At 45.2% G+C, this 20,000-nt stretch overlaps 1 protein-coding gene across 1 annotated transcript in view; it reads right to left on the bottom strand.

Moving 5' to 3' along the window:
* Positions 1-20,000, bottom strand: part of LOC143039611 (uncharacterized) — a 103,029-nt gene that overhangs the window by 13,035 nt on the left and 69,994 nt on the right. The window contains exons 5-8 of the mRNA XM_076209871.1: positions 17,718-17,890; positions 13,833-14,024; positions 8,461-8,600; positions 5,974-6,200 (exon numbers count right to left, since the gene is read on the bottom strand). Coding sequence (XP_076065986.1) covers positions 5,974-6,200; positions 8,461-8,600; positions 13,833-14,024; positions 17,718-17,890 — 732 coding nt within the window. The remainder of the gene's footprint in view (positions 1-5,973; positions 6,201-8,460; positions 8,601-13,832; positions 14,025-17,717; positions 17,891-20,000) is intronic.

The following is a 20,000-nucleotide window of genomic DNA, read 5'->3' as shown; positions in this document are numbered from 1 at the left end:
CACACACACACACACACACACACACACGCACACACACACACACACACGCACACACGCACACACGCTGTCTCACACACACACACACACACACATGCTCGCGCGCGCTCAAACACGCGCAATCTCTTCTCTCTCTCTCTCTCTCTCTCTCTCTCTCTCTCTCTCTCTCACACACACACACACACACACACACACACACACACACACCTCTCTTACGGGAGGGAAATAGCTGTCGATCACAAGTCCAACACGTGATCCAAAGACCATGGTGAATCATACACACACACACACACACACACACACACACACACACACACACACACACACACACACACACACACACACACACACACACACACACACACACACACACACACACACGCTCGCACGTACACGCACGCACACATACACATACAAACACGCGCTCGCGCGCGGTGCAGTGGTACCGTTCTCGAACGCTAATTCAGCGATCCGAGTACAAGTCCCGTCCAAGGCTGAAAAAATCCAGCGTGTGTGTGTGTGTGTATGTGTGAGGCTACAACATTACCCATAGATTGGGCTATATATATGAGCTCTGAGCTCTCATCCGGGAAGGTAATAACTGTCGATCACAAGTCCAACACGTGGTGATTCAGATACACGCACACACACACTCACACACACACACACACACACACACACACACACACACACACACACACACACACACACACACACACACACACACACACACACACACACACACACACACACACACTAGTATAATTATTATATGCTTGCACTCTGGAAGTTGTCCAATGCTGTACATGGGGTCCCCCCGCCAATGACGTCATAACTGTCTTGCCCTAGGGCGTTATCACACTGGGCTATTTTTCCTCCGACTGTTGGAGCAAATTTGCAGCCCGCACCTTTCGGGAAGGTACCTGATATGCTGGATGTAGACAATTTTCCTCCAGCATATCAAACGAGATTTTATTTATTTATTTATTTTTTTTTGTTGGGAAAACAAAATAGTTTGGTATAGTGATTTGACGGCGGAAAATAGTTCTGGAGGTGGGCGGTATCGCCGATTAATCGGAGGTTGGAGGAAAAATAGCCCAATGTGATAACCCCTTTAGGGCTGACGCGTGTACTGACGCCGATAATGGCAGTAACTTGCCAGTACTGACACCGACTGCCCTTTTCATAAACTGACGGTGTGTACCATCATTGAACCTAATACTGGCACTTACTGGCGACCTTTACTGGTTCAGTTTCCATTCATTTACTGAATCCAAGTGTCTAAAAAAAACTGACGTCGCCGCCTCCAGTTATCACATCAATGGAATAGAAAACACAGGAGTCTTAGTCCGAGTTTATTCCTGACTAGTTTCGCAGGTATGCTTTTTCAAAAGAATGGTTTACAAACGAGCTGTGGGCATTTATACATGAGGTGGACCTCACTAACTCTCCATATTGCCAGGTATTGAGTTCCCCCTCATGTATAAATGCCCACAGCTCGTTTGTACACCATTCCTTTGAAAAAACATACCTGCGAAACTAGTCAGGAATAAACTCGGACTAAGACTCCTGTGTTTCCTACTCCACTTACGTCAACCTGTCAGAATGTCTCAACAATCACATCAATACTGGCACTAATATTGGCCCAGGAACTCTCGTGCCAGTATTACCTTAGCTTTGAAACTACCAGGAACAGGCAAAGATAATTCATATTGACCAATCACAAGGCAAGGGAATTTCGTATTGACCAATCATAGGGCAAGAGAATTCGCATTGGCCAGTCACAGGCCCAAAAAATTGTAATGGCCAATCACAAGCCACGTAAATTTGCATCGGCCAATCAGAAGCCATGAGGATTTGCACAGGCCAACAATATTTGCAGGGCCCAATCATTGACCAAGATAATTCGTATTGGCCAATCACACGCCAAGAAAATTCGCATTGGCCAGTCACAGGCCAAGAAAATTTTTAATGGCCAATCACAGGCCACGTAAATTTGCATCGGCCAATCAGAAGCCATGATAATTTACATTGGCCAATCACAGGCCAACAATACTTGAAGTGACCAATCATTGACCAAGAAATTTCGTATTGACCAATCATAGGCCAAGAAAATTCGCTTTGGGCAGTCCCAGGCCAAGAAAATTTGTAATGGCCAACCACATACATACATACATATACCAAGGCTTTTTCCCCCTTTCAAGGGAGGTAGCCAAAAAGGGAAAGGCATAAAATCACTCCCACCCAATTCATCCCTAAATACACTCCACACCCCTCCCACCCTCCCTCTCATCTGAGCACCTCCTGGATGACGGGTCATCCCTGCACCTTGCCCACCGCCCTGGGTCAGAAGCAGTGTCGCAAGACACAGCACATCCACAGCAAGGCCGCTTCATTTAATCGGCGACCCCCCCTCTCCGTCCCCCCTTGCATATAAGGAGAGGACGGGGAGAAATCCCTTCGAGCTGCGTCAAAATTTGCTCACACATACCACCTCACCCCCACCCCCCTGCCCATTCCTCCTCATGCAATCACAACATCATCCATATACAACCATTCTCCACTCACCTCTGTCTTCCGTCCTCTCCCGTCCTTCCTCAACAGACATTCCCCTCTTCCCCAAAGCCCCCTTCACCCCATCCATCCACCTCATCCTAGGACGTCCCATCATGTTCACTCCCTCCACATCTGCCTTCCATACCTCTTTTACTAGTCTTTCTTCACTCATTCTTTCCATGTGTCCAAACCATCCTAATATTCTTTCATCAACCCTATCTCCCAGCTCCTTTTTCACCCCTGTTCTCCTCCTCACCTCCTCATTTCTCACTCTATCCAGCCTAGTAACCCCCACCATACTTCTCAGACACCTCATCTCAAACACATTCAAACTCCTTCTCTCTTCTTCTCTTATGTTCCATGTTTCTCCCCCATACAGTGCTGTTGGCACAATCACTCCTTCATACAGTCTCCTCTTTGCATCCATTCCTAAATGTCAATTCCTCATTACACTCTTTAATCCACCAAGGCATTTACTCGCTTCTCTCAATCTACATTCTATCTCCACCTTCACTCCACCTTTTCCTTCTACATTTGCACCCAAGTATCTAAAACTATCCACTTCCTCCAGTCGCTCTCCCTTAATGTTCACTTCCAGTCTACTGCCACTTTCACCCCTTGTACATCTCATCACCTTACTTTTACCCACATTTATCTTTAGCTTTCTTCTATCACATACTCTCCCAAACTCTGCCACCAACTTCCTCAATCCCTCCTCCGATCCTGCCACAAGCGCAGTGTCGTCCGCAAACAACAGCTGGCTCACCTCCCACTTTTCTCCATTTTCTTTAACCATCTCCAATCCCTGACCCACTACCCTTGCATTCACCTCTCGCACCACCCCATCCATGTATAAGTTGAACAGCCAGGGTGACATAACGCATCCTTGACGAAGTCCCACCTTTACCTCAAACCACTCACTCTCTCCATTTCCAATCCTGACACAAGCTCTACTATCATAAAAACTCTTGACAGCTCCCAAAAGCTTTCCTCCTATCCCATAAATCTGCATAACCTCCCACAGTGCCTTTCTGTCTACCCTATCATAAGCCTTTTCCAGATCCATAAAAGTCCAGAAAACATCCTTCCCCTCTCCTATAGCTTTCTCACATATCTGTCTTACCACAAAGATCTGATCTACACAACCTCTACCTGTCCTAAATCCACACTGTTCCTCACCAATTACTCCTTCTGTTCCTCTCCTAATCCTCTCAATCAAGATCCTCCCATAAGCCTTCCCAACTACACTTAACAAGCTAATCCCTCTGAAACTACTACATTCACACTTGTCCCCTTTTCCCTTGTAAAGAGGAACTACACAGGCACTCCTCCAGTCCTCCGGTACTCTACCCTCTCTCCAGCAAACATTAAATAACCTCACCAACCAGTCCACCATCACTTGACCTCCCTTTTTCAGACATTCTGCATGGCATCCATCCAGACCAGGTGCCTTACCTGCTTTCATCATCTTAACAACTGCCTTCACCTCATCCTTCCTTATTTCTCCTCCATTCTCCTCACTCATCACTCTCATTTTCTTCGCATTTCCCACTGCAGCTATCTTTCCTTCCCTATCCTCCTTCACATTTAGCAACTCCCTAAAATATTCTGCCCATCTTCCCCTTACTGCCTTCTCTTCCATTATCATCTCTCCATCTGCACCTTTTACCTTTTCTTCCCTACCTGATTCGCCTCCTCTTCCTCTCTTAATTTCTTTCCAAAACATCTTTTTATTACTTTCAAAATTTTCTGTCATACTCTGTCACATCTGCTCTCCTCTTTGCCCCCTTTACCTTTTGCTTTACTTCTCTTTTCTTTTCTTTGTACCTCTCATGTGACTCCCTCGTCCTCTTTTGTAACCAATCTGTGAATGCTCGCTTCTTCTCTTCTACAACCTTCTTTGTTTCCTCATCCAACCACAGGCCACGTAAATTTGCATCCGGCCAATCAGAAGCCACGAGAATTTGCATTGGCCAATCATAGGCCAACAATATTTGAAGTGACCAATCATTGACCAAGATATTTCGTATTGGCCAATCACAGGCCAAGAAAATATGCATCGGCTTGGAATCCAAGTATCTAATTAATAACTTGGGCACTTTACGGTACTCCAGACTGCTCCTCTCTTATATCACTTGCATTCTAGAAGACGCTGGCCAATAGCAAGCCAGCACAGAAGAATGTGGGAGGGGCTTCTCTTACCTTTACAAAACGAACGGATCACAGGGCAACACCCTCACCTCCCGGAGGGTTGGGATGAGACATCAGAAAGCTAGAGGGGAAGTCTTGCAGGAATGTGATACCTCGTGCTCGTGTCCTTGATTCCCGTCAGGTGGCCTCGCCTTCGTCAGGTGGGTTCTCGCCTCCGTCAGGTGGCTCCTCGCCTCCTCCATCAGGTGGCTCCTCGTCTCCTCCGACAGGAGGCTCCTCGCCTCCTCCGTCAGGTGGCTCCTCGTCTCCGTCAGGTGGCTCCTCGCCTCCGTCAGGTGGTTCTTCATAGTTCGGAACCTCGAGGTAGGAGTGGGCGGGGCCTAAGGAAATGGGGGCGGGGGAAGGATGTCTTTAGCCACTGGGGAGCCGACCAAGGTGGGTTGCCCGAAGGACACTCGCTCCCGAAGCTTCTCACGATGAGCTGACCGGATCCTGAATAGGACAGGAGACCTTCGGGCTCTTCTTGCTGTCCGGGGTCGATTCCCAACGGCGAGTGCCCCGTGCCTAGTTGCCCACGCACGCAGGGCAAAGGTGACGCTCTGTGTCACTCTTAAGCGACTCCTGATGTGATCCTCCGACCTCCCTAGCCCTGGACTAAGCCTCCCTTCTCGATATCCTTCTTTTGGTCTGTCATCCTCGTCTCTCTTGTATGTGTCTGTCTGCTCCCCCCCCCTCTCCCTCACTGATCTGTACTAGCCCTCACTCTCTCTCTCTCTCTCTCTCTCTCTCTCTCTCTCTCTCTCACACACACACACACACACACACACACACACACACACACACACACACACACACACACACACACACACACATGCAAATGCAAACATGCAGATGCACAGACACACAAATACGCGCACACACATAGAATCTTGCAAACATACACACGCAGACACCCAAATGCATACACATGCAAACACGCAAGTATATGCGTGCGCGTACACTGACACACGCACACACACACACACATACACACACACACACACACACACACACACACACACACACACACACACACACACACACACACACACACACACACACACACACACACACGTACACGTACACAACGAAAACCTACATGCATCCGCGCACACGCAAACACATATCTACGCAACCTCCTTCCCCTGCCCTTTCCCCTTCCCCTTCCTCTCTCCCTCCCTTCCCTCCCCTCCCACCTCCTCCTCCTCCTTCTTCTACGGGAGGACTTACCCTGAACCTATTTTCGTGTCCCTTGCAGTGTTCGGCGAAGGGCCCTCCCGCTTCGATTATCTTGAGCTTGACAGCGGAGAGGGACCTGCGCGACCCCGGGACGCTGAAGGGGTTGACCATGGAAGCGGCCGAGGGTGGGCGCGATAGGCAAGGGCCTTCTGGGGGACCCTGCTGCTGCGCTTGCTGCGTCGCCGTCGCTGGGTGCTTGTCGCTGCAGCCCGAGGAACCTGCGGAGGTCGGGCGGAGGGCGTTAGTTCCTTCTACTCCTACTCCTACTCCTTCTACTCCTTCTACGCCTCCTCAGTGGGAGTTGGTAGGGTTGCGGGTGGGGGAGTGGGGGGGGGGAGTGGCGGCACCAGTGCCAAGTGTAGGAATGGGAGAGGGATGTGAGTGTGCGTGTATGTGTACACATGTGTGCGTGTATGTGTGTGCGTGTGTGTATGTGTGCGTGTGTGTATGTATGTGTGTGTGTATGTGTGTGTGTTAGTACGTATGTGTGTGTGTGTGTGTGTGTTAGTGCGCATGTATGTGTGTGTGTGTGTGTGTGTGTGTGTGTGTGTGTGTGTGTGTGTGTGTGTGTGTGTGTGTGTGTGTGTGTGTGTGTGTGTGTGTGTGTGTGTGTGTGTGTGTGTGTGTGTGTGTGTGTGAATAGTGGGTGAGTAAGAGTGAAGACAAGTAAGGCTGTATACGGTTGGAATAGACAGGACGACAATAGGTAATGACGGTAAGGTATAGATATAGACAGACAGACATAAACAGCAAGATAGATGGATCAAGAAAGACTAGTATTTACAGACTACGGAAATATTTTCACAAATCGATTTACACACTTTAGTGCAAACACGAGAGCACCTGAATACAAAGTTACCTCCTTCAGAAATCTTTCAGATTCGAAAGTCTCCTGTATTTGGATTTTTTTTTTTTGTATCTATTTATTATCTTTTTTGGGGGGGGGCGGGGGAGGGTTGATCTAAATATTAGGATTTTATTTATTTATTTATTTATTTATTTATTTTATTTTTTTTTAATTTATTTATTTATTTTTTTTTTTTGAGGAGCTGTTACACGACCAGACCTCAAACTTCTGGTCTCTTCAATTGCATTTTTTTCTCTCGAATACTGGAGAATTTAGAATATTTTTAGAGATCCTAATACAGAGAAGTCTCTGTATATTGATGCTCTATGTACTATATATTTAGCATGACTGATTGGACGTAACTGTGTATTAAGCTGGTCTTAATTATACTGTGATGATATAGTACAATATATTATATATATTATATAACATAGTAACATACTATATATATTATATATATTATATAACATAGTAACATACCATATATTTATTTATACTATATATACAAGCTCATGTACCTGTTCTATACACACTTTTACTCTCGTAAAAATGATTTTTGCAACTCTTAAAGGCATATATTTCCTTATACAGGTATATTTTCACAAACACATACACTTAAGCATATACACGCACGTACAACTGCTGGGGCGCGTTTGTATCATTATACACTCATCCAAAAGTAAAAAAATACCTTTGAGACAAAACATATACACAGATCTTCATATTCACATACACATGTGATCACTGACTCAGTTCAGTTCCTGGATGCATGTATACACACCTGCAAGCTTCTCTCCCATATGTACACATCCAGAGCTGGGCGCGTCCCTCGGTGCGTTTCTAGGTGCGTTCCGCTTTAGTTTGGCCGCGGCTAGCGCTCCCAAACTGTTAAAGCTTAAGAGACGCACACACACACACACACACACACACACACACACACACACACACACACACACACACACACACACACACACACACACACACACACACACACACACACACACATATGGCTCGACTGTGCAGTGGTACTGCTCTCGACCGCTAATTCAGCGATCTGAGTTCGAGTCCCGTCCAGGGCTGAAAAATTCAGCTTTGCTGCACTGCGAACCGGCACTCCAACTCTGATGGGCAAGGAGTTGGGTGCGTGCGTGTGGGTATGGGCTCTGAGCTCTCACCCGAAGGGTAATAGCTGTTGATCACGAGTCCAACACGTGATCCAAGGGCATTTTGAATCACACAAACTGAAGTTTCTCTCAAGTCCCTACTATAACCTCGTGAGTAGCTTACCACACTCCCTAAAGGTAAACAGAGTAATAGCTGCTGATCACGTGTCCAACACATGATCCAAGGCCAAATCACACAAACTGAATTTTCTTTCAAGTCCCTACTATAACCTCGTGAGTAGCTTACCACACTCCATAAAGGTAAACAGGGTAATAGCTGCTGATCACGTGTCCAACACATGATCCAAGGCCAAATCACACAAACTGAATTTTCTCTCAAGTCCCTACTATAGCCTCGTTAAGTAGCTTACCACACTCCTTAAAGGTAAACACAAGCTTTGGACTTTGCACCTCAAGTGGTGTGTCCCACATACTCTCAGACCCACCATCAGTGGCGAGGCTCCTTACCTGAGGGCATTGTGGTCGAACTGGACGCGGCTGCCGGACAAGACTCGCCACGGCCTTTGCCCATGCCCGACAGCATAGGCTCGATGCTTCGCGCAAACTCGCTCTTGAAGTTGCTCCTTATCTGACTACTCTGCCCTGGTCTGGTTTGGAAGAGGGAGCTGAATTGGGAGTTGGGGTCAAAGATTCAAAGTAGGTGAGTTTTCGGGTAAACACGTGAGACTTGCGCATGCTATCTAGCTGTGCCTGAGTCTTGATGATCAACATTAAGAGAGAAGGGAGTTGTATTGAGGCTATACATTAGGGGGATTTCTCGTTTATGTTTTTTTGTACTTAACACACTGATAGGAAACATCAGGCAACTTGCTTCAAGTTACATTTAGTGGAGTGGAGTGGTGTTACGTATGACAAAATCATAGGAAAAAGAAGACAGTATACGTATGTCGATGGAAACCAGATTCAAGAAAACCAGTGATATTTATGTTTTCAAGGAGATGTTATGAGAAAACGTTCCATCCAAGTTAGTTTCATTTGTTATGACATTTAAGGGAATGACAGTGGGAAAGTTAATAGGCTTATGTACTATGCATAGTATTTGTTATGCCTACTGGGTTACGAACTAATGCTGCAAGGGTCCTATTCTTGTTTACCTTATTCTAAGCAAATAAGTATCTTCAATCTGGTGTTAGGATCAAGCTTCTACTCAGGGCCGGATTTACCAATAGGCACAGCAGGCTTTTGGCTTAACTAGGGGCCCACGGAAACTAATTTGTCAATATATTGGATACTGACGCATGTCATACTCCTATAAAGTTGGGAACCCACTGATGAATTTGGTCTAGGTCCCACGGGTAACTAGGGGTCCACTGAAACTAATATGTCAGTACAGACGCTCCTCTACTTACGTTCATTCGTTTTACGTTTTTTTTTTTTTGTTTTTTTGTTTTTTTTAAGTTTGAACTGACTGCAAAAAAAAAAAAATTGTGAATTTTTTAGTTTAGCGCGCTCTCCGTAGTACGAGACGTTCAAACTATACTTACGCATGACGCTGCGTCCATTGTTTACATGGCACAAACGACAGACTGAACGTGCCTTGCCTCCTCCTCCTCCTCCTCCTCCTCCTCCTCCTCCTCCTCCCCTCCTCCTTCTCCTCCACCATCTCACTTTATGTTGCTTGAATTTAATTTATTTGAAATTAATGTTATTATTTTACAATGTTATGTTTATAATTAATGATTTAGGGGTGTTTTATAAGATACGGTAATAGAATTTATGGATGTATAGTACAGTATGAATAGTCATACATTACTGGAACGTACAGTAACAACTTACGTTCATTTTCACGTTACGTTCGGCCGTTCGGAACGTAACTAAAACGTAAGTTGAGGAGCGTCTGTATATTGGATACTGACACATGTCATATTTCTGTAAAGTTGTGGAATCACTGATGAATTTGGCCTAGGTTCCACGGGTAACTGGCGGCCCACTGAAACTAATTTGTCAGTATATTGGATACTGACACATATCACATTTCTATAAATTTGAGAACCCGATGATAAATTTGCCATAGGTCCCACGGGTAACTGGCTGCCCACTGAAACTAATTTGTCAGTATATTGGATACTGACACATGTCATATTTCTGTAAATCTGAGGACCCACTGATGACTTTGGCCTAGGCCAGTGTTCCCCAACCTCGTATTTAGGTTACCCCAATATAATCCTCATGATATGAACGCGACCCCACTTGACCCATTTGTATATGTGTTGATTTATATGACTAGTTGTTGACTGTAAAAAGTAGGGGACAAGTATAATGTAAAGTTATAAAAGACAAAGTTAACATCATCATGGTTATTGTATTGAATTCATATAATTTTGAAAAAAAAAAAAAAGACACAAGATGTCTGGGCGACCCAAGGAAAAACGGTTGGCGACCCCCACTTGGGGTCTCGACCCCAGGGTTGGGAAACTGTGACCTAGGCCCTATGGCAAACAAATAGATGAATCCGGCCCTGTTGATCTCAAATGTAAGAGCATGGTTGGGTTAAGGGGGAACTACAGAAAATAAATAAAAAAAGTGAAAGCTCCGGCAGAAGCTACCAAACACAGCCGTGCAAAGTACAGACTGGTTCCATCGAGCACATTCCTTGAATAAAAACGTCTTTCATTTAATAATGTCACCGGATTAAAAGGGAGTTATTCATTTCATCTTGTTCTATATTCTATATAAGTTTCTTTAAAGGGGAGGGAGGTTAAATGGAAGAGAGGGTTTCCACAGTAACTTTGTGATTTTTACGAAATACACAATTCTCTGCAATCCACTAAGTGGGATATAGAAAGATGCCTTCGTACAACATTACAGAGAGACATGGGTGGATGAAATATTATAGAAAAATGATGAAATCCTATGGATAATGAACAGTCCCAGTGGATTATAAACGCATACAAGAGTGACATATGTAACCCTATCAATCCGGGAACACTGAGTTGAATGAAATTGACTGACGAGAGCCAGAAGAGTGACAGAATTGACATAATCTGGTAGAGGGGAAGAATGATGATGAGAGTATAAACTAGTATCGTAATGATTACCAGACTAAGATCTGTGAGGAGTGCCACCAGGGAATAGCCAGAAACGCAGAACCTGTGATGTGGTGTTTAACACAATCTACGGGTGCCAAGCAAGCAAGCAAGCAGGGTATCAGAAGGATGCAAACACCAGATACGAAAGGTGATTAAGGAGAGGATACAAATGGTGGCAGGCAATGTGGTGTCACACACACACACGTACATACGTACACAGACACAAACACACACTACCCCCAGATGCGATAGTACCAATCCCGTGTAGACAATATACAACAGGCAAGTGGGCAACCCGGACCCGAGTGGCCGCGGCTACAGGGTTGTGCACAAACATACAATGACGGTGACGACTCAAGGGCGTCTGATCTTTAATTGACAGTTAAGTGGCGGATGATGAGGGGGAGGGGGGAGCATGGCGCTAGGCATAGAGAGAGAGAGAGAGAGAGAGAGAGAGAGAGAGAGAGAGAGAGAGAGAGAGAGAGAGGTAAAGGTAGAGGGAAAGGGAAGGGAAGGGGAGAGGGAAAGGGAAATGTAAGGGGAGAGAGAAGGGGAAAGAGGGGGAAGAGGAGAGAAAGAGGAAATGAGAGAGAGAGGGAAGGGGAGAGGGAATGGGAAAGAAATATTAAAGGGGAGGGAGAGAGAGAGAGAGTGAAGGGGAGAGAAAGAGGAAAGGAGAGAGAGAGGAAGAGAGAGAGAGAGAGAGAGAGAGAGAGAGAGAGAGAGAGAGAGAGAGAGAGAGAGAGAGAGAGAGAGAGAGAGAGAGAGAGAGAGAGAGAGAGAGAGAGAGGAAGAGAGATAGAAAAAAAGAGAGAGGGGGAGGCGTCCCTCACCCCATCCGCCGTTTATTAGAAAAAAAAAAAAAAAGAAAAAAAAAAAATATATATATATATATATATATATATTATATATATATATATATATATATATATATATATATATATATGTATATATGTTTATATATATATACACATATATTGTAACATGGTGTGCCAACCCTGCAGCTTGCGAGCTGATGTCCGGTCAAAGTAAATAAAGATTTGCAAGTATATTAAGCAATGTGAGGCTGCTGGCTGCTGCTGCTCTCAATGAATGGATTTCCATTCAGGGAAGATAATGTAGGACTGGGTGGTGGTGGGGAGTGACAAAAAAAAAAAAAGAGAGAGAGAAGAGAGAGAGAGAGAGAGAGAGAGAGAGAGAGAGAGAGAGAGAGAGAGAGAGAGAGAAGGAACATAAAACTACCAACAGCGTCTACTACTACTACCCAAAGCCTGGCTAGTAAATTGAATTGAATTTTATCTTTGCTTAATCTCCTAAAAACAGACGCCTAAACTCGTCCCCATGTCTAACCTTGTACGAGGCACCTAGTCAACCTTAAACTAGATATAAACCTTGAAAACCACATTCATTTCAAAGCAACTCCGACACTGTGAGCATACTCATGACGTCACATCTAACAATGTCATTCAATATGACGTCACAACTATAACGTCGAGTATGACGTCACATATGACGATGACATCACTCAATACGACGTCACATCTGACGATGACGTCATTAAGTATGACGTCACATCTGACGATGACGTCATTAAGTATGACGTCACATTTGACGATGATGTCATTCAGTATGATGTCATGGACGGACTTCCAATGACAGAGTTCCTAAAATGGAGGAGTCCCGAAGGACAGACCTAGTCCCCGTTCCTAGATTTGATCCCTAAAGGTAATTCTAGTTTGGTGCGATGATCCTACAACTACCACATAGCCAATGGCGGGTGACGAGCAACCTACTTTATGGGATACTATTTGGATCAACGCGTTGGTTGTAGGTCTCTCGAAGCAAAACAGCCCCATCATTCAAAAACAAAGAATCAAGATCAAGATCAAGATCAAGATCATCGTTTGACGATCATCGTTGAGCTATTAACGATCATCGTTGAGCCATGGACGATCATCGTTCAACGCTAATAATCCCACTGAGCAAAATGTGATTAACCCCTAAACCATTCGACTGTCTTAGCATATTTCTCCCATTTCCCTTCCCCATTTCCCTATGTTCCTCACAAATATCCAGATTTTTCTCACAAACTTCCCCATTTCCCCTTACCCATTTCCCCTTACCCATTTCCCTTCCCTAATAGTATGCTCCTCCCAAACTTCCCCATTTCCCTATATTCCTCCCAAACTTCCCCATTTCCCCTAACCCATTTCCCTTCCCTAACAGCATGTTCCTCCCAAACTTCCCCATTTCCCTATGTTCATCCTAAGCTTCCCCATTTTTCCTTACCCATTTCCCTTCCCTAACACTAGGTTTCTCTCAAACTTCCCCATTTTCATTCTCCCTTTCCCTATGATCCTCCCAATCTTCCCCATTTTTCTTCCCTAACATAATTTTACTTCCCCATTTCCCTTCCCTAACACTATATTCTCCCTAAACTTCCCCATTTTCATTCTCCATTTCCCTATGGTCCTCCCAAAATTCCCCATTTTTCTTCCCTAACATTATGTTACTTCCCTATTTCCCTTCCCTAACACTATATTCTCCCCCAAACTTCGCCATTTTCCCTAAATCCCTTGAATCCCTCCATCCGTTGTCCCTGGTCTCCGTGGCACAAAACCCGCGGCCTCCAGGAAACCGGCATCGTTCTTCCTCGAAGTTCCCTTTCGAACAAGACAAAAGAAAATGGAGTAAAGGACAAAGAAGCGCGCTAGAAGGAAGAGGAAGAGGAAGAAGAGGAGGAAGAGGAAGAGGAGGAAGAAGAAGAAGAGGAGGTACTGTTGTGCCCACCTGAGCGGGTGCGAGAGATGTGCGATGGCAGCGAGCCGTTCCATGAGCTGGAACACCAAATCCAGGAACTCGTACTTGGAGGCTGACGAGGAGAAGGTCGTGCACATGAGGAGGTGCACCTGGATGATGGGGAGCAGGGCACCCAGCGACGACAGCTGCGCCCTAAACAGCTTGTCCTTGGCGTCGTACTGCCTGTCGACGGAGGAAGAACGGGGAGCAGACGTCAGCTGGAGGGAGAGTGCTGGGGTTCTTGTAAAGGAGTTGTGTGATTCTATGTGTGCACACGAGCATGGTGATGGGAACGTGATTCATCATGGTCTTGGAGCACGTGTTGGACTCGTGATCAAGAGCTGTTTCCCTTCCCGGAAGAGAGCTCAGAGCTCATATATATATGACCGATCTATGGGTAATGCTGTGACCTTACACGCACACCCACCCACCCAACTCCTCGCCCACGAGAGTTAGAGTAACGACTCGCAGCGCAGCGATATTGAAATTAATTCAGTCCCGGACCGCCGTAGGGGCGGCCGGGAACTCTACCACTGCGCCATCAATTCGTGTGTGTGCACGTGGGTGTCTGTTGACGTCCCGCACCTAACATGCATCAACCTTGTCCATAACAAGTTGGACTCATGTTTTGTGTGTTGGACACATGTCCGAGGTCAAACCTGTGATTGTTACTTGATTTGTCTTATCAATTTCAGTAATACATATATGTGTACACACATACACACATACACACGACTCGTGGCGCAGTGGTAGAGTTCACGGCTGCCACTACGGAGGTCCGGGTTTAAATCCCGCCCAAGGCTGAGATAATTTCACTGTCGCTGCGCTGCGGGTTGTTTATTCAACTCTCGTGGGCGGGGAGTTGGGTGTGTGGGTGTGCGTGTAAGGTCGCAGCATTACCCATAGATCGGTCATATATGAGCTCTGAGCTCTCTTCCGGGAGGGAAACAGCTGTCGATCACGAGTCCAACACGTGATCCAAAAGACCATGGTGAAACACACACACACACACACACACACACACACACACACACACACACACACACACACACACACACACACACACACACACACACACACACACACACACTAATAGCTTCTGGGCCTACTTGGATTACTTGATATTTTCACCTACTTTAATGTACACAACACCCGTGAATACTCATTAATGTGTTTATGTACAAATATGGGGAAATTTGATTAAGGTTTGTGCCACTTAAACGCGCGCGGGAATAAATTAGATGAAAATACAATATTTGCCAACACCAATAGACGGGACTCCATGAGCATAACTAGGTAAACGTACACACACACACACACACACACACACACACACACACACACACACACACACACACACACACACACACACACACACACACACACACACACACACACACACACACACACACACACACACACACACGAGACTCCTTGTATATTCTACTATCTGTACGTGTACGCATGTATTGATCTATGAACATAACTTAGATTAACTCAAAAACCTACTTTAAACCTAGTTAAACACATGTGCAGTGATGTGAGGCTTATCTATGAAGTCACACAACGTTTTGGGGTTATGTGACATGTCGACTAAAGCTCGTTTCACACGTATCGACTTTGCGCCGTCCACGACACGACGTCGTGTTCTCAAATAACCACGGGTGTCTATGGACGCTTTCACACGCAGTCGTGTCGTGTGATAGCGTCCATGGTGTACTTGAGAGTACGACGTCGTGTCGTGGATGGCGCACGGCGAAAAGTCGATACGAGTGAAACGAGCCTAAGAGAAAGTTCATCTTTTGGGCTAACCTGTGTTAGGACATAGCGAGAATACTGGTGAAGAACAATCTAGATGTAAGAACATAGATTTAGCTAACACAAGGGATCTCGCTTCACATCTACTAAGTATTTCAGCGGCTTTGACCCATCGTTTTTCGCTCATATTTCCGAAATGATCATTCACATCAGCATGGTATATTAGCACAGCTTAATTCACACCCTGCCCTAATTTTTGACGTTATAGTGCATTCACAAGTGCATTTAATTACGGTGTTTACTCTTGATATTAAGTGTGTCGTAGCCGACACCCGTGAAGTAAATCAAACAAGTGAAGTTGGGATACACGAGGTAGTTTGTGATGACGTCACGACTTCACCTGTTCGATTTACTTCACGGGTGTCGGCTACGACACACTTAATATCAAGAGTAAACACCGTAATTAAATACACTTGTGAATGCACTATAACGTAAAAAATTAGGGCAGGGTGTGAATTAGGCTGTGCTAATATATCATACTGATGTGAATGGTTATTTCGGAAATATGAGCGAAAAACGATGGGTCAAAGCCGCTGAAATACTTAGTAGGAACTACAGTGACTGGTGTTGTTTGCGAAGCTGAAGGGAACGTGTTTCAATACGATACTCGTAAAATTACGATAATCGTAAAATTACGAGGTCGTTCATATCGTAAACTTACGACCTAAAGACCTCGTACGACTTCCACATCTCTCTAGGAGACCTAAATCACTGTAGTGCATCTAACTGAATTTCCACCTCTCCATCTGTCACTGGCCCTGTTCACACTCGCGGTTTGAACCGCGCGGAAACCGCGGCGGTACCACATAGTCAAGAAAAACTGCGCGGTTGTGTGTGAACACCTCCATTGACTTACATTGTCACTGAACCTCCGCGATTCAAACCGCGACGGTTGAAACCGCTAATGTGAACTATACCTCAGAAAGCTAGGTGGTTAGGCGTGGGAGAGGAACGTCTCCACCCCCCTTTTACGTCCTTCTCGCTTAGATGAAGCAAATGTCACTGCCAGTTCATTCGCCCCAAACCCCTCTCACGATGAAGCTCCCTCGAGTATTGGCGTTCAATAGATATTATATTGGTGACAACTGCGCCTTCAAAACCCGTCCTATTTGACGTCAACGTCTAACAAGTGAATGTATTTGGCTGCGTATAGTTATCACTCGAAACCTGCTACCGGCGAGTTGGACCAAGGGTATGGTTCATGAATTTCCTCGCTACAATGTCCTCTGTAAGGGACACCGTCCTAGCCTCCTGACAGGGGGAAGTTTCGTGATGTTAAACCGAATCATCATAGTTATCATTTGGACAGTTGGTACCCCTAGCACGTGCTGTCATATGAACAGTTGGTACTCCTGGCACGTGCTGTCATACGAACAGTTGGTAGCATTGGGGAGTTGCCACGCAGGATAATGCAACGATGAGCGCAACTAAACATTGCACCAAATCTGAAAGCATGACTTCAGTCGACCACTGTACAATGACAAAAGTCTCGTTCGCAGTTTATTAAGACTCGTTGACTCGGGACTAGTTTAGTAGCCGCTAGTTCTAGATGCAAGTTAACTTGTCCGGCAAGTCAGTGTTGACACTAGGATAGTTTGGAGGCAAGTTCACTAAGTTTCTGTTCACATTGGGCAAGTAGAGGGGTAGTTTACAAGTTGCTAGCACTAGCGGCTACTAAACAAGGTCCGTGTCAACAGAGGATATAGCTCTGTTGCAGGTATCAAGTCATATACCTTTATCAAAGTCACGCCTTCAAGAAATCGTTTTCTCTAGATATACGCGCACCATGATTTCCTTTATTAATAATTGTCACCCGTTGGAACTAGTAATTATGGAAACACATCTTAATTAACATTGTTATGTCTCTCATAACAATATATAAATATATACAAATATTTGTACTAATATTCTGTATAGTTAGAATTTCAATTTATGAACTAATTTAGACACAGTGCTCCTAATTATGAAACATATCTACGAAAAGAACGAGACTGGGAAGCGACCGGGATCCTGAGAACAGACGGACGCCCCCAGCAGCGCCTTCTGCAGGTTACCTACCCGTCCACCTCCCTGAGCATGTTGTCTTGTGTTCTCCTGACGGCGTCCTGAAGCGTCTCGGCCAGGCAGTTGATGTTGTGCTTCTCTGTCTCCATGTTCTTGCGGAGTTCGTCCAGTAGCGCCTTGAAGAGGACCACGCCGTCTCGTACAGAGTTCTTCAGCTCGCATATGCTCTGCAAGAACGCCAAGACAGCTGTAGCAGGCCACCCACAATAACAACAATAACAATAACAATGACAGTAATAATTGATAGCTCAAATGTCTCTCTATAATACCAAAGACCTCTTCCCGCTTATAACAAAGGTAGCCAGCCAAAGGCCCGCGTCCACTCCCACTCACTCCACTTCCATCCACCTCCCTTCCCTCCCTCTCATCTTAGCTCCTCGTGGATGAAGGGTCATCCCTGTATCCCGCCCACTGCCCGGGTGAGAAGCAATGCAGCAAGACACAGTACATCCACAGCAGGCCCGCTCCAGGTACATGACGACCCTCCTCCCCCGTCCTCTCACGCGGAAATTAGAGAAGACGGGGAGGAATCCCTTCGGGCTGCGAAGGGATTTCGGTGATTGCAAACCTACATCTCGCCCAGGATTCGGCAATGGATCTTGGGTCCTCGTCTAAGAGCCCAGTCACACCAAGCTTACAACCTGTTTCCGACCATGTGGTCGCCGACCAGTTGCAGGTAGTCTTTGGAAGTCGCTGGTAGTCGGTAATAAGATAGATAAATAGATAGACCAATAGATAGATATGTTACAACACACACTGATAGTCTCCAGTCATAGATTTTCATCTTATCAATCACATTATTTTTTTTTTCTTTTTCATTTCTATCGCTTGCACAGGTTTTGTGTCGCCGACCGATCGCTTGGTGGTCGGAAACAGGTCGTGAGCTTGGTGTGATTGGGGCTTAAATCTCCCCAGGGAGAAATGTTGGACAGTTGTCTCAGTGTGGGTTTCTTTCAGTGTCCCCGGGTGATAGGGAGAAAAGAGCAGTCGCCGGTTTTTAGCTCTTAAAGAGAGAGAGAGAGAGAAAGAGTGTGTGTGTGTGTGTGTGTGTGTGTGTGTGTGTGTGTGTGTGTGTGTGTGTGTGTGTGTGTGTGTGTGTGTGTGTGTGTGTGTGTGTGTGCTGAAGTTCACGTGAAGGAGTTAGACTTGATATATACTACGATAAAAGACGGGTAAGTTTCCTCCTAGATGACCCTACGAATAATGAAACTATCTTGGCATCAGGCATGGGACGAAAAAAAGATCAATCAAACTAAAGAAGTTGTGATATATATATCATGCGGTAGATTCTTGTAACTCAGGCTAAACAAGGAAAAAATGGGCTCGCGCACACACACACACACACACACACACACACACACACACACACACACACACACACACACACACACACACACACACACACACACACACACACACACACACACACACACACACACACACACACACACACACACACACACACACACACACACACACACTCTGGTATAACTTCATGCGAAAAACGCTTTTTATTTCCCCGCCCCTCTCTCTCTCTCTCTCTCTCTCTCTCTCTCTCTCTCTCTCTCTCTCTCTCTCTCTCTCTCTCTCTCTCTCTCTCTCTCTCTCTCTCTCCTCTCTCTCTCTCTCTCTCACTTTTTCTCTCTTTCACTTTCTCCCTCTCTCGAGCTCTTTTGGTAAACATTCTGTTTCTACCTTAGAAATTCGTTTACTATTTTTCTTGATTCCAACAAAACTCAACAACACATTTTTAGTAGATCACAACAGTCAGGTATTCGTAAACAATCTTATTTTTCATCATAGGGTAGATCGGGGTTATAGTCATGCCCAAAAAGTATTTTATTACAAAAATATATATATAATAATAAATAAATAAATAAATAGATAAACAAATAAATAGATAAACAAAACAGGGGAGTCAATGGGGGGGGGGAAGGGTTGGGTCTCCTAAATAAAATCACTTGGCGACAGACAGAACACGTGTATAACTCGTGAACATTAGTCGAAGGATACAATGAACAAATCTGAACAGAAATGAACAATATTTTAGACGAAGTGTTGATACACCTGGGTCCGAAGTGCACCCCTGTGACGTCATTTATATCTTTCTAACATATCATTTGCTGTCTTCCTAAAGCATGTCTGCGCTCGCTCCCTTTAATACTTTTACCTTTCCGAATAGTTTTTTTTTTCATCCATGTTTCTCTTTCTTTTCTCCGATCGCTGCCTTTTGTTGATGAGCCTGTTTAGTTCTACCCTTTCTATTTCGTCTCTCCT

This window comes from Oratosquilla oratoria, chromosome 26 (assembly GCF_046742065.1).
Source record: "Oratosquilla oratoria isolate Oo_2021 chromosome 26, ASM4674206v1, whole genome shotgun sequence".
In the NCBI taxonomy this organism is placed as follows: Eukaryota; Metazoa; Arthropoda; class Malacostraca; order Stomatopoda; family Squillidae; genus Oratosquilla; species Oratosquilla oratoria.
The sequence above is the reverse complement of the archived record's forward strand: the minus strand, read 5'-3'. Positions and strand labels throughout refer to the sequence as shown.